At 40.4% G+C, this 12,552-nt stretch overlaps 1 protein-coding gene across 2 annotated transcripts; it reads left to right on the top strand.

Moving 5' to 3' along the window:
• Window positions 1-1,136: 1,136 nt before the first annotated feature.
• On the top strand, window positions 1,137-11,213 carry NELFCD (negative elongation factor complex member C/D). 2 transcript variants are annotated; one of them, XM_075768999.1, is made up of 15 exons: window positions 1,137-1,393; window positions 1,882-1,997; window positions 2,162-2,271; window positions 3,298-3,407; window positions 3,730-3,837; window positions 4,743-4,895; window positions 5,662-5,792; window positions 6,216-6,381; window positions 7,035-7,169; window positions 7,699-7,838; window positions 8,570-8,684; window positions 9,020-9,115; window positions 9,341-9,481; window positions 9,847-9,976; window positions 10,389-11,213. In XM_075768999.1, the coding sequence occupies exons 1-15, from the start codon at window positions 1,328-1,330 to the stop codon at window positions 10,421-10,423; spliced, it is 1,752 nt and encodes a 583-aa protein (XP_075625114.1). In that variant the 5' UTR covers window positions 1,137-1,327; the 3' UTR covers window positions 10,424-11,213. The 2 variants fall into 2 exon arrangements, with proteins under 2 accessions (XP_075625114.1, XP_075625113.1); XM_075768998.1 differs by lacking the exon at window positions 10,389-11,213 and having other exon boundaries at window positions 1,233-1,393; window positions 9,847-10,167.
• The last annotated feature ends 1,339 nt before the right edge of the window (window positions 11,214-12,552 follow it).

Raw genomic sequence — 12,552 nt, 5'->3', positions numbered from 1 at the left:
CACAGAATTACACCAATGCTGGCCCTAAAACTTTACCGCTAAAATCTGGTCCTAAAAATCTTACTACTTCCATTCCACTGAAGTCATCTTCCCTATTTGGGGTTGTTCAGCCTGGAGAAGAGAAGGCTCTGGGGAGACCTGATTGCAGCCTTCCAGTACCTACAGGGGCTACAAGAAAGATGGAGAGGGACTGTTCATCAGGGAGTGTAGTGACAGGACAAGGAGTAACAGGTTTGAACTAAAAGAGGGTAGATTTAGATTAGGTATTAGGAAGAAATTCTTCCCTGTGAGGAGGGTGGTGAGGCCCTGGCACAGAGAAGCTGTGGCTGCCCCTGGCTCCTTGGAAGTGTCCAAGGCCAGGTTGGATGGGGCTTTGGGCAACCTGGGCTAGTGTGGAGGGTGTCCTTGCCCATGGCAGGGGGGGTTGAACTAGATGGGCTTTAAGGGCCCTTCCAACCCAAACCATCCTATGGTTCTATTCTATGAGTCTATGATTCTATTCTTTAACATTTCCCCCCCCCTACTTGTTAGGTTTTTAATTCTACCATAACATTTGATCATTGCTATCAACTTGTTGCAGTTTTCCAAATCCTCTTCATGCTTCAGAAAGCATGAGGAAACTGCTGGTACTCAACGGCAGCCAGAAGAGCAACAACACATCCCTGGTTTGTCTCTTCCCTTGCAAGCCCTAATTGCTGCTGTGCTGGGAGGCTTTGGAAGGTTTTGCAGGGTAGGGAAGTTTGCTTTTAAATTTCCATTGGCTTCTTTTCCCCTTCTGACTTGTATTTTTTTCCCCTGTATGCTGTCTTCTGCCTTAACTCTCCAGCAGTGACTAACCGGCAAGGAACTGCTTGAACTGGGACAGAGCGAACCGCCACGGGGCCACCTTTACATTTCCGTATTTCATTTTTATCTGCTGGCGTTCACGTACGGTTTCAGCCATAATTCACCAAGCACCGGCTTCACCGCTGTGAACACCAGCTCTAGCAAGAACCAGCGCTGAGGCGTGAGGTAACGGCGGCCCCAGCGCCCCGCTCCGCCGGCACAGGCCGCGCCGCCGCCGGCTTCTCTCAGCACGTCCCGGGGCGGGGGATGGCTCTGGGGTAGGAAATTCCCCACCGTCCCGGAGCGGCAGAAGGGTGACGGGTGTCACGAACCGACAGCTCCGAGGGCCGCCGCGGCGGCGATCTCCCTCCTCGGCCCGGCGGTGGCAAAGGCTCCACCCTCTCGGCGCCCGCCATTCCGCGCCGCTCCGCCCAGGGGCGGTCGCGGCCTGGTTCCGGCTGTCGCCGCGGCTTTTTCGGCCCGGGGCGGTACGGGAGGGGCCATGGAGGACGTCGATTACTTCGAAGGCAGCGCGGCGGAGTGGGGAAATGAGGCGGACGGAGGGACGGTGAGCGCTTGCGGGTGTCTTAGCGACGGCGCGGGGCTGCCCGGTCGTGCGGCGGGAGCCGGCAGCTCGGCGTCGGGCCTGTGAGGGGGAGCGCTCTCCCTCCGCGCAGCTCCGGACAGCTTCTCCTGAGGGACGCCGCCTGCTCCCCGGGTGGGTCTCGGAGGAGCTCTCGGGGCCCTCTCGCCCTGCGGGAGCCACGTCTAGAGCTCCGAGCTGAGGCGAAAAGCGCCGAGCGTGAAGGCGGGCGGGGAAGTCTGCCCTGTGGTGGGGCCTGGGGCTTGAGCGAGTTAAAGGGAAGAAAACGTCTGCGAGACAGAGCTCGGGTTTGTGCCTTCGCTGTTAAGGATTTGTGTTTGTCTGGGGAGCAGGTCGTTTGCTGTGGTAAACTGCGGTGTGTGAGTTTCTGCGAGCAGCTATAGTCTAAATATGGGCGTATGGGGGGGAAACGGGGCAAGAAGGGTGGCTGACTTGGCTGTGCTTGTGAATAGCAAGACGAGGAGGATGGGGAGGGAGAAGATGATGCTGAAGTCCAGCAAGAATGCCTGAAGAAATTTTCAACCCCAGACTATATAATGGAGCCATCTATATTTAACACGTTAAAGAGGTGAGTGTAACCTTATGTGTGTTACGGGCACAGTGTTGTCACTTTGTGTGCAAGTGTGTGTGAAAATGTATATATGATGCTCTTGTTTTCCCTTCATGTAGAGTTCAGTTGGTTTTGGTTTTTAATATGGCTTTCAACTAGTTCTTTTCCAATCCTTTCATCAGATATTTCCAAGCAGGAGGTTCTCCAGAGAATGTTATCCAGCTCCTCTCTGAAAACTACACTGCAGTGGCACAGACTGTAAATTTGCTGGCAGAGTGGCTCATTCAAACAGGTATGATAAGTGATACAGTATAGTTTGGGTCTGTAGTCTCTCTTTTGTCAGAAATATCTGAATTGGTGGCAAACTTGATCATACTCAGTGGATCATTATAAAGTTGTCATCTTGTGACTAAATTCTTTATAACATTATGTTTATTCTGCTCGGAGAATAAGGGAAGCATTTTGAAATGCCCACAAACTGTATTATAAAGTGTAATATAATTGAAGCAACTGCATAAACTGTAGTTTCTTTTTGTTTTCCTTCACAAGGGCATGGGTACTTACATAGATGGTGTTAGCAATATTTGATATTTTGTAATAGTATTATATAATTAATATCAAAAAACCCATTGCCTTATTACTAGTTACTCTTCCCTTTCAGTGGGTTAGATGGAAGGTTCTCATATGGATGCCCGTATTCTCTGAGACAAGAATTTTGTATTACCAGTCTGCTTGTGAATTCTTCAGCAGCCTCTTGCAAGACATGTTTAGCATTATCGTGTGGTATCTTTTGTCCCTTACCTGACACAAACTTTTGTTTACAACTTACCAGAATTATTATATTCTGATCTCAGAAATGTAGAGTAGAACAGTATTACTATTTTGTGAATTGTTGTGTAGTATGCTATCAAACCTACTGATAGCCAATGTATTAAAAGGATGGACTCTAGTCTGTAGTAAGGTGCGTTTGTGCACTAACCCTGGTAATCCCTTTTGTGTTTAAGATATGTGTGTTTTGGTATCGTGCCAGTAACAGTCTTGTGAGATGACTGGCATTGCTGTTTCCATGACTGATGAAGAGAAAAGGACTAGTGTGACCTGCCTGTGATCCTAAACAGTCCCCATTTAGGAAAAAAGATTGACAATCTGTAAATCTGTCTGTATCAGTGTGGCTTGATAGTAGAAAGGATGGCTCTCCCCTCATCCTCTGCGTGTTGATAAATTTATCAGTAGTTTCTGTTCTTGTTGAAAAATTTAAGATGTTGTGGCTATGTTTGATTGGATTGCATCTGCCAAGTTTTTTGTTCCTTCTATACAGGTGTTGAGCCAGTGCAAGTTCAGGAGACTGTAGAAAACCATTTAAAGAGCTTACTTATCAAGCATTTTGACCCTCGGAAAGCAGATTCCATCTTTACAGAGGAAGGAGAGGTGTGCATGGAATCCGTGTTGCTATCTCTACATGAGTGGATCCTACATAGATGCCTTCATCTGATGGAGTAGTAGATGGTGGGGGAAGGGAAACTGTAGCTTCAAAACTCTTTGGTTAAGACACAACTGGTTTCAGAAAACCAGCTGTATCTTCCTGGTGTCCTCAGAGGCTTAGAGAACTTGGAAACTTTGAATGCATCCTCCTTTGTAATAAAGTTCTGTATAACAACTTACAGGACTCCTGAGAGGTAAAAGGCTTACTTTTAATGATCTTGACAAATAGATAGTCTTACATTTCTCTCTATTGCTCTAATCTTTTCAGACTCCAGCCTGGCTTGAGCAAATGATAGCACATACTACGTGGAGAGATCTCTTTTACAAGTTGGCAGAAGCCCATCCTGACTGTTTAATGCTTAATTTTACTGTGAAGGTAGTATACTCAAGTCTAACAAATGAGAATATCCATAAAGGTCTAATTGTTTTGGCATCAAATATTGACTGTGGTCTTGCCTGTATCTTTTATGTATTCCTGCTAATACTGCCTATTCAAATGTTGCAACAGTACAAGTACACATTGGTGGGAGGAATTTGTGTTACAGGTTGCAAGTAATAAATGTAGTTTCCCAGTTTGAAGTACTAGTTTTTTGTCATGAGTTTTTTGTCATGGGTTTTTTTTACTTTGATCTGTGTTTGGAAATTCTGGATTTCTGGTGCAATGGAACATTTCAGTCAGTTTTGTATGTTTCTGTGATAGGGAAAGAATGTTGTATCTTGCTGTGCGCTGAAATATTTTTATATCATTATAGTTTCCTTACTTTTGCTACATCTTTATCGGCTTACCAGTACCTGAAGGGGACCTACAAGAAAGGTGGTGAGGGACTGTTTATCAGGGAGTGTAGTGACAGGACAAGGGGTAATGGGTTTAAGCTGAAGGAGGGTCGATTTAGATTAGATGTTACAAAGAAATTCTTTACTGTTAGAGTGGTGAGGCACTGGAACAGGTTGCCTAAAGAGGTTCTGGATGCCCCATCCCTGGAAGTGTTTAAGACCAGGTTGGATGAGGCTTTGGGCAACCTGGGCTAGTGGAGGGTGTCCCTGCCCATGGCAGGGGGGTTGGAACTAGATGATCTTTGAGGTCCCTTCCAACCCAAACCATTCTATGGTTCTATGATTTATTGGTTTCCTTTTCTGTAGTCTAAAAGATTCCAGTAAGTGTATACAGAGGTAAGTCTTACATTCTGTGTGTTCTTATAGACTTGTTAGGATATCTGAAATGTAAGTGTAATTAATGTAAGTTTTCTGTGATTTTTTTTTTTTTGTTTTTTTTTTTAATAGCTTATATCTGATGCTGGATATCAAGGGGAAATAACTAGTGTTTCAACAGCATGTCAGCAACTGGAAGTATTTTCCAGAGTCCTGCGTACATCTCTGGCAACAATTTTAGATGGAGGAGAAGAAAACCTTGAAAAAAACCTCCCTGAGTTTGCTGTAGGTTGTTGTTGTTGTTGTTGTTTTATGTTTTATGGAAAGAAAATAGTGTTTTTCTTTCTGGTTACGTTATACAAATCAGCGCGGATTGTAGAGAATCTTGACATCAAGTCTTACAAAATCTTTTGAAGAAAAGGAATATCTGAGTTCAAAAATGGAAAGTTATGTTTTTTGATCATTTTCTGACCAAGAATTCCTTGGGCTGCTTACATGACGCTTCTGATATTTATGAGATGGATTGTAAAAAGGTGAAGGTAGAACAGTTGTCTTTCACATTTAATGCAAGAGCTAAAGATCAGTCTAGTCAGTCCCCTGGCAAATTAAAATAATTCTTTTATCATCCATGTCAGTGTGAAAAGTTGCCATCTAAATCAACAAAGCATATGTTCTTTGTTGTGAAATAGCATAACGACTTTTGAATGGCTTTGTACTTGTCTTTTTAAATATTGCACAGAAAGTACTGAGCCTAAGTAGGATAGAATTTCCTCTCAGTTTTGGCATTTAAGAAACATAAGTTCTCAATGTAGACATTTCTTCTTGCGTGGTATCAATGCATAGTGATACTATGGTTTTCTGTACTTTCTTCTCAACTGTTGGGTTTTTGGTTTTCTTGTTTAGTTTGTGGTTTGGTTTTGTGGGATTTTTTTTTCTTTTTTGATTAGTAGATTTCAGTGAAATCTTTGCTATTATGGCAATGTAGTCACAGAAGCAGCATACTTGCGTATTTATTGTTGACTGGTAAGATTTTTGATGTGTGCATTCACAGAAGATGGTGTGCCATGGAGAACACACATACCTTTTTGCTCAATCTATGATGTCCATATTAGCTCAAGAAGAGCAAGGAGGATCAGCTGTCAGACGAATCGCTCAGGAGGTTCAGCGATATGCTCATGAGAAGTAAGTGGCAGTTATGTTATTAGTGAAATGTAAGTCACTGGGATTTGTAAGCTGCTGTCTTTTGCTCATTCTTGATTACCTTTTACCAGCAAAAGGAGAACTCTGAGTTGCAACGGAGCAGTTCATATAGCAAGCTTTAATGTGTAGAGCAACAGAAAAGTTCTGTGTCCTGTACTAGGAGACCTGAAATAAGAAGAACAAAGAATTGAAGTTTCTGTCCATTAGAAAATATATATTTTTATTATTCTACAAACATTTTAGAAACTAACAAGGGAAATACAGGCCTGTTTTATAAAAACCCAGGATAAGGGGTTCTGCCTTAAGCCATTACATTCCATAGGATGTGCCCTGTTGACTTAGTGAGGCTAAAACTCAAATGTCCAAATTCAGAAAATAAGTTATGTATGTTTGTTTTTCGTCTAGAGGCCATGATGCGAGTCAGATCACTTTAGCATTGGGTACTGCAGCCTCCTATCCTCGGGCGTGTCAGGCTCTTGGTGCGATGTTGTCCAAAGGAGCTCTGAATCCAGCAGATATCACTGTCCTGTTCAAAATGTTTACAAGCATGGACCCACCTCCAGTAGAACTGGTTAGTAGTTATCTTTTTTATAACCTCTGAAACTTAGTTCTATTACAGTAGCACGCAGAAGTATGAAGTCATCTTGTGCTAAGTGTTGTATCGACACAAAATAGAAGTTAGCACTCAGACTCACCCCTCTATAATTTTAAGTAATGTCTAAATGTGAAACTACTACTTGTATTTTATGTTGCATTAGCTTCTTGACTGATTTTGTTTAATCATTCCAAGTTGTCTTTACATATAACTAAATTGATTAGAGAACCTCTCAATAGGAGGCAAAGATGGCAAGAAATTAATTACCTTCTTTTAACAAAAAAAAAAAAAAATAATTAAAACCCCAGCCAGTTCTGCAGTTTGTTACAAGCAGGCCTAAATGGCACATTTCACGTTTTCACACTTACTACTGCCTCCTTCTAACATGGGTTCTGGTAACAAAGGGTGGCATTTAGATACTGTAGCAATATAGTCCATAACTCTGGGTTTGGGGTTGGTTTTTTTTTGTGTGTGTGTCAAAAGTTTGGTTCTCTTCAGAAAAATATCTAACCTACTTCCAAGGGAGAATATGTTATATCTCATTCCATGCAAGGTATATCAGATGCAAAAACTATGGTTTTAGTCACCTCTCGTAATTCTCAGGCTCTAATAAACAATTCTCTTCACAGATTCGAGTACCTGCCTTTCTGGACCTCTTCATGCAGTCATTGTTCAAGCCAGGTGCTAAGATTAACCAGGACCACAAACATAAATATATTCACATACTGGCATATGCAGCTAGTGTAGTAGAGATGTGGAAAAAGGTAATGTTCTGTTCTGTGAATAACAACATTATTACAGTGGCCTGCTGTGATGAAGAAAATACATGGTCATGAAGTTGCTCAGTTTAAAATAACGTATTCAGCTTGATTTACTTATTTTAATACAAAACGTTTCTGGCTTCAACTGAAATGACTAAAAAAATGTAGATTCTGATGATACAATAGGACTATAAAAGTCTGAGTGCACAGAGTATTTTTGCTCTCTTCCCCCACCTCCCTACCAAAGGCTTTCGGTAGCAGTTCTGTGCTACTGGAACTGTACATGCTTTTTCAGAGGAAGAGGAATTTAATTCTATGAAGTGGATAAAGTAATTCTTAGGGAATTAAATAAAGCAAACATCCTTGTACTTCAGCTCATTGATAATTAGTTCTTCTGAAACTTGCATTTGAGTCTAAATTTTGAGAAACGTGGTGTAATCTTAGGCTTATCGCAGGTTACAATTCCTTTCCTTAAATAACCAAAGATGTGGTATATTCACAACTCTTACGTTCGAACTTTGCAATTTTTCAGAACAAGAGAGTCAGCATAAACAAGGATGAACTCAAGTCAACTTCAAAAGCCATTGAAACTGTTCACAATCTGTGTTGCAATGAGAATAAAGGAGCATCAGAGTTGGTTGCAGAACTGAGCACTCTCTATCAGTGCATCAGGTGAGCAGAGAGACTGGTCCCAGGCTTCAGTTGTTGGAAGGAAAGTGTTTTTTTTAGGAGATGCAGAACTGTTAAAGGGAAATACCTTTGTGGGCTACTCTGTGAGAACATCCTCATTGTACAATACATGAAGTTGTGGTCTGCAAGCGGCTTTTAAAATTGTACATCTGACTCTTTGGAATCTCTCTCATGAGGACACAAATTCTGGCTTTCACTGACAACTTGTCTGTCTTGTGCCACAGAACATGCTTTTCTCTGCCACTGGAAAAAGATGACAGATTACTTTGTCTTCCTAACAAAGCTTTCCTAGCAATAATGTGTCCTTTTTTCTACTTCTAAAAGTATGAAATAGCAGATACTGAATAAACTGGCGTGAACTTGGAGTGTATACGAATTTTGTGGCCTATTTTTTTGCATTTTGTGCTGAGCCGGAAGTGTGTTTGTAGGCTGGAGGAAAACTCTTTCTATCTGCCCCCTACCCCCTTTCTTGATGAAAACTACTCTTGATGTGCTGGCAACTTTTCAAGCAAAACTTTTTAAGCTTCATGAATTCTACTGTAAGTTAAACTGAAAATCTAGCAACCATTAGGATATACTGAAAGATTATGTATTTTTTTAATTTATTTACTGGGAGGATTTTTGGGGTTTGAGGTTTTTTTGATGTTTTGTTTCGGGGTTGGTTTGTTTGTTTGTTCTATGCTCCTGTACTAAAATGATCTCTTTCTCTGTAGATTCCCAGTGGTGGCAATGGGTGTATTAAAGTGGGTGGATTGGACGGTGTCAGAACCACGATACTTCCAGCTGCAGACTGATCACACTCCAGTTCATCTGGCATTATTGGATGAGGTAAAAGTGTATGTGAAACCTTGCTGGAGAGTAAGAGCAGTTTTGATGCCTGTAACTGGAAGTACATCCAGTTCACTGGATGCCTATCATTTGCAGTAAGTCAGTAAATATACAGAGATGAATCTGTTTCTATTTAGAGTTAATTATTTGGTTTTGTCAGCTCAGTGTTATTTATGCTAGGAAAACTTAGGCATCAGAGAAAGAAATGGTGGAATACTTTTTGAAAAGAATTTACATCTGGCACTGAACATCAATGTAAACTTGTCTAATAAAGACTGGTGCATTTGTTTTAAAATAGAAGTTCTGAGAATCTAACTTTCCTGTGTTGTTTACAGATCAGTACATGCCATCAGCTGCTTCATCCCCAGGTTCTACAACTTCTTGTCAAGCTCTTTGAAACAGAACATTCGCAGCTTGATGTAATGGAGCAGGTGATTCTCAAAGGATTCAGTATTTGTGTTCCTTCCTATTAGTTACACGTACTCAAGATAATAGCTTTTGCTGCCCCAGCAGTTTTAACAGTTTTTAATTTAGGAATATGGTCACGGTTAAAATGTAACATGGCCGGTACTGAATCAATAAGAATGACCAATAAAAATTGCACACTTTTGAGAGGAAGCTCTAATCTGTTGGTTCTTCCCTCCCCACACCATCAGCTGGAACTGAAGAAGACTCTCTTGGATAGAATGGTGCACTTACTCAGTCGAGGATATGTCCTACCTGTTGTCAGCTATATCCGCAAATGCCTGGAGAAGCTAGATACAGATATCTCTCTCATCAGATACTTTGTTACAGAGGTCAGCAGCAAAGATTGTATTTATTAACATATAGAAATAAACTTTAATATCAGTTGTATGTGTTCGGATATTAAATCAACTTGCCTCAGATTCATAAATATTTCAAGATAGGAGATTAGATTCTGAGCAATGTAGGTAGTACCAGCACTCACTAGAATATGACTCAGTCCTACTGACTCCTGACTTCTGAAAGTATTAAGGTCCTGGATAGAGTACCACAAGAATACATAATTAATTACTGTATGGAGAACAAGAGGTCTTAAGTGCAACTACTTGCATGCTTTCAAGACTAGTATTGTGGATTAAATATTGTCCCTACTACCTCTCTAACTGGAAGAATAATCCATTTTTGCCTGCTGTTTCAGGTGCTGGATGTGATTGCTCCTCCATATACCTCAGACTTTGTACAGCTTTTTCTTCCAATCTTGGAGAATGAAAGTATTGCAGGTACTATTAAAACAGAAGGTGAACATGATCCTGTCACTGAGTTTATAGGTGAGTCACATTTATTCCTTGCATACCTACTTCCCTTTGTATTTGTTACAACTTGCAAATAATGTTTTGGAGGAGGATTGCTAAAAATAGAAACGCATGCCAGATATTTTCACAAATAACTTCCCTTTTTAGGGGCCTGTGTTTAGCAATTTTCCTTTAATCAAGAATCTCTGGGTAGTAGTGAGGAACTTGGAGACAAATACTGCTTTTTTGAGAACTAGCATTGTAGTAAGGAAAAGATAGGAAGGGGAGTCACCTGTCATAATACGCTCCTATCCTAAAACAAAAACATCTGTCCAGACCCTAAAATCCTAATTATTTACATAATGCAGAAACGCACATGCAAACAGATAAATCAGAGTAATGTACTGAACTCTTTCTTTCTTTTTTTTTCTTTTTTTTTCCTTTTAAGCTCATTGCAAATCTAACTTTATTATGATGAACTAAGCAGTGGAAAATACCAAGAATGCAGAGTACATGATCACTACTTTGCCATACTCTCCACCAGTAAGGTTCTATAACTGGGCAAGAGCAGCAAAAAACCTGAACAAAACCAAAAAACTGAAACCAACAAACCCAAAACAAGGAAGAAAGGGCTGAAGGGCATTTGATTGATTTGCATGGTGACCTCGAGCCTCATATCAGGGGACTGTTAATGTACTTTGGAAATGAGTAATACTGAAGGATTTTCTGTTATTACACAAGTCAGTATAAATCTGAGTATTCTGAAGGAAACAGCAGGAGAAAAACAGATTTATTTCAAAGAATGTTACTTTGGTTACTTGCAGAATTTGTCACTGATTCTTTGTGTAATATACAAAACCTGAAAAATGGAGAAGGTAGTTCCTACTAAAAACACTTTGCAGATAGTTCTCTGAAGACTAGGTCTTGAATGCTCTAGGTTTTGATGTGGCAAGTTGTAAAAAAAGGAATTTGTGTGATTAGCTCTGTGCTGCAGAGAAGCCACAATGCCTTTTTCTCACCTTTGCGTTATATTAGAATTCTAAATATCCTACATATTTACTGCTATGAAAAAAAACCCTGTTCTGTGTAACACAAGTGGAGTTGTAACAATCATCAAGGTTAGTTTTGTATTAACAGATGAATCCTACGTGAGTGTGTTATCTTTCAGAATCTATTTTTTGTTAAATAGATGCATCAGATGTTCCTGGTAAGTTTCATTACCATGTCAGCATTCTTCTGCTGTCCAAAAATATGAATGTGTGCAGAAATTTCATTACCGCTTGTTGTGGCTTGGTTTTTATACTTTTCTCTCCTTTGTCCTGGTTGATGCCAAACAGTGGGGGGATACACCCAAGATTATAATTTACCTTTAAATAAAGGGGTTTTTTTTCTTTACCAGAGATTTCTTTCAAAGTTTTGTTAGGACCACTCTTTCTTTCTGTTCATCAGGCTGGATTTCTCTTTGTACAGGCAAATACTGTTTGTTTAAAAGTGAAGGGTATAGACAAGCCCATTGTGCTTTTCCAAGCATATCTTTTTCTAAAGAACCTGCTTTCTAAAAGACAGTGACATTGTAAGTCCAACTGGATGTACATTTAAAAAGGAAATCACTGTTCTTCTCTGTTGTCAGTGAGTCATGAATGGGAGCTCTAAGCTACCATGATTAATTCTTGAGACAGCGGCCAATTGTATCGATTCTTGACTCCTTATAAAAAGGCATGCATATTCCTTTTCCTCAGCTGGTCCCTCACATACATACGCCGCAGTGACTGAGCTTACCATAACAACATTTACAGTGCTCTGATCTACTCTACTTAAAGTAGAGCCTGAAAAGGGCAAAACTTGCTTCTCTAGAAGCTGTTCTGAACTTCTTTTGCCTATCTTTGACTAGAAGATGTACTAGCATTCCAGCTAACTTTCATTATTTAAGCTTGCATGAGAACAATTTTTCATAATATTTCAGGTAGAAAGTTAAAGTATTTGGTTTTTGTAGCCCCTGACTTCCTTTCTTAGTAGAATTATCTACAGAAACAATATACCCAATAGAGCTTCACGTTAGGATGTAGCCCTGTATCATCTTTTAGTGGTAATCGAGCAGTTTTTTCCTATGTCCATTGCAAATTTGCCAGCTGTTCAAACAAAGTATACTTTTGCTTTCCTCTGTGTTCAAGCTTGGTATTGCTTTCTCTAAATACTTGAGTTCTTTTGCACTTATCCGTGTAGATGACTTACTTTTAACTAGTTAAAACTTTGTGATGCTGTGATCAGTACTGTTATACTACCGTGTTCATATCTCAGTGGAACTGCAGCTTGGCAGAATTAGTCGTTATGGGCACTATGGAGTTATTTTGCTATGATAAAGCAAAGCCATGGAGTCAGATGGAATTCTTTTGCCTAGATTTAAACATGTTATTGTCTTTCATGCTTAAGAGGTAAATGATAGATGAAAGAGAGGAACACCTAATGATTAGAGTATGATCCTTGTATGTGGACCTACTGTTGGTTTTCTACATCAACCAGAAAAGTCAGTCTTCAAAGTCTCTGAGCATACTTGAATATGGCCTAACCTCATGTCTAAAACATGTTTTCATTGTCACAATAATAAAAGCTGC

This window comes from Balearica regulorum, chromosome 16 (assembly GCF_011004875.1).
Source record: "Balearica regulorum gibbericeps isolate bBalReg1 chromosome 16, bBalReg1.pri, whole genome shotgun sequence".
Classification (NCBI taxonomy): Eukaryota; Metazoa; Chordata; class Aves; order Gruiformes; family Gruidae; genus Balearica; species Balearica regulorum.
Note: the sequence above shows the minus strand (reverse complement) of the source record. Positions and strands in the feature narration are given on the sequence as shown.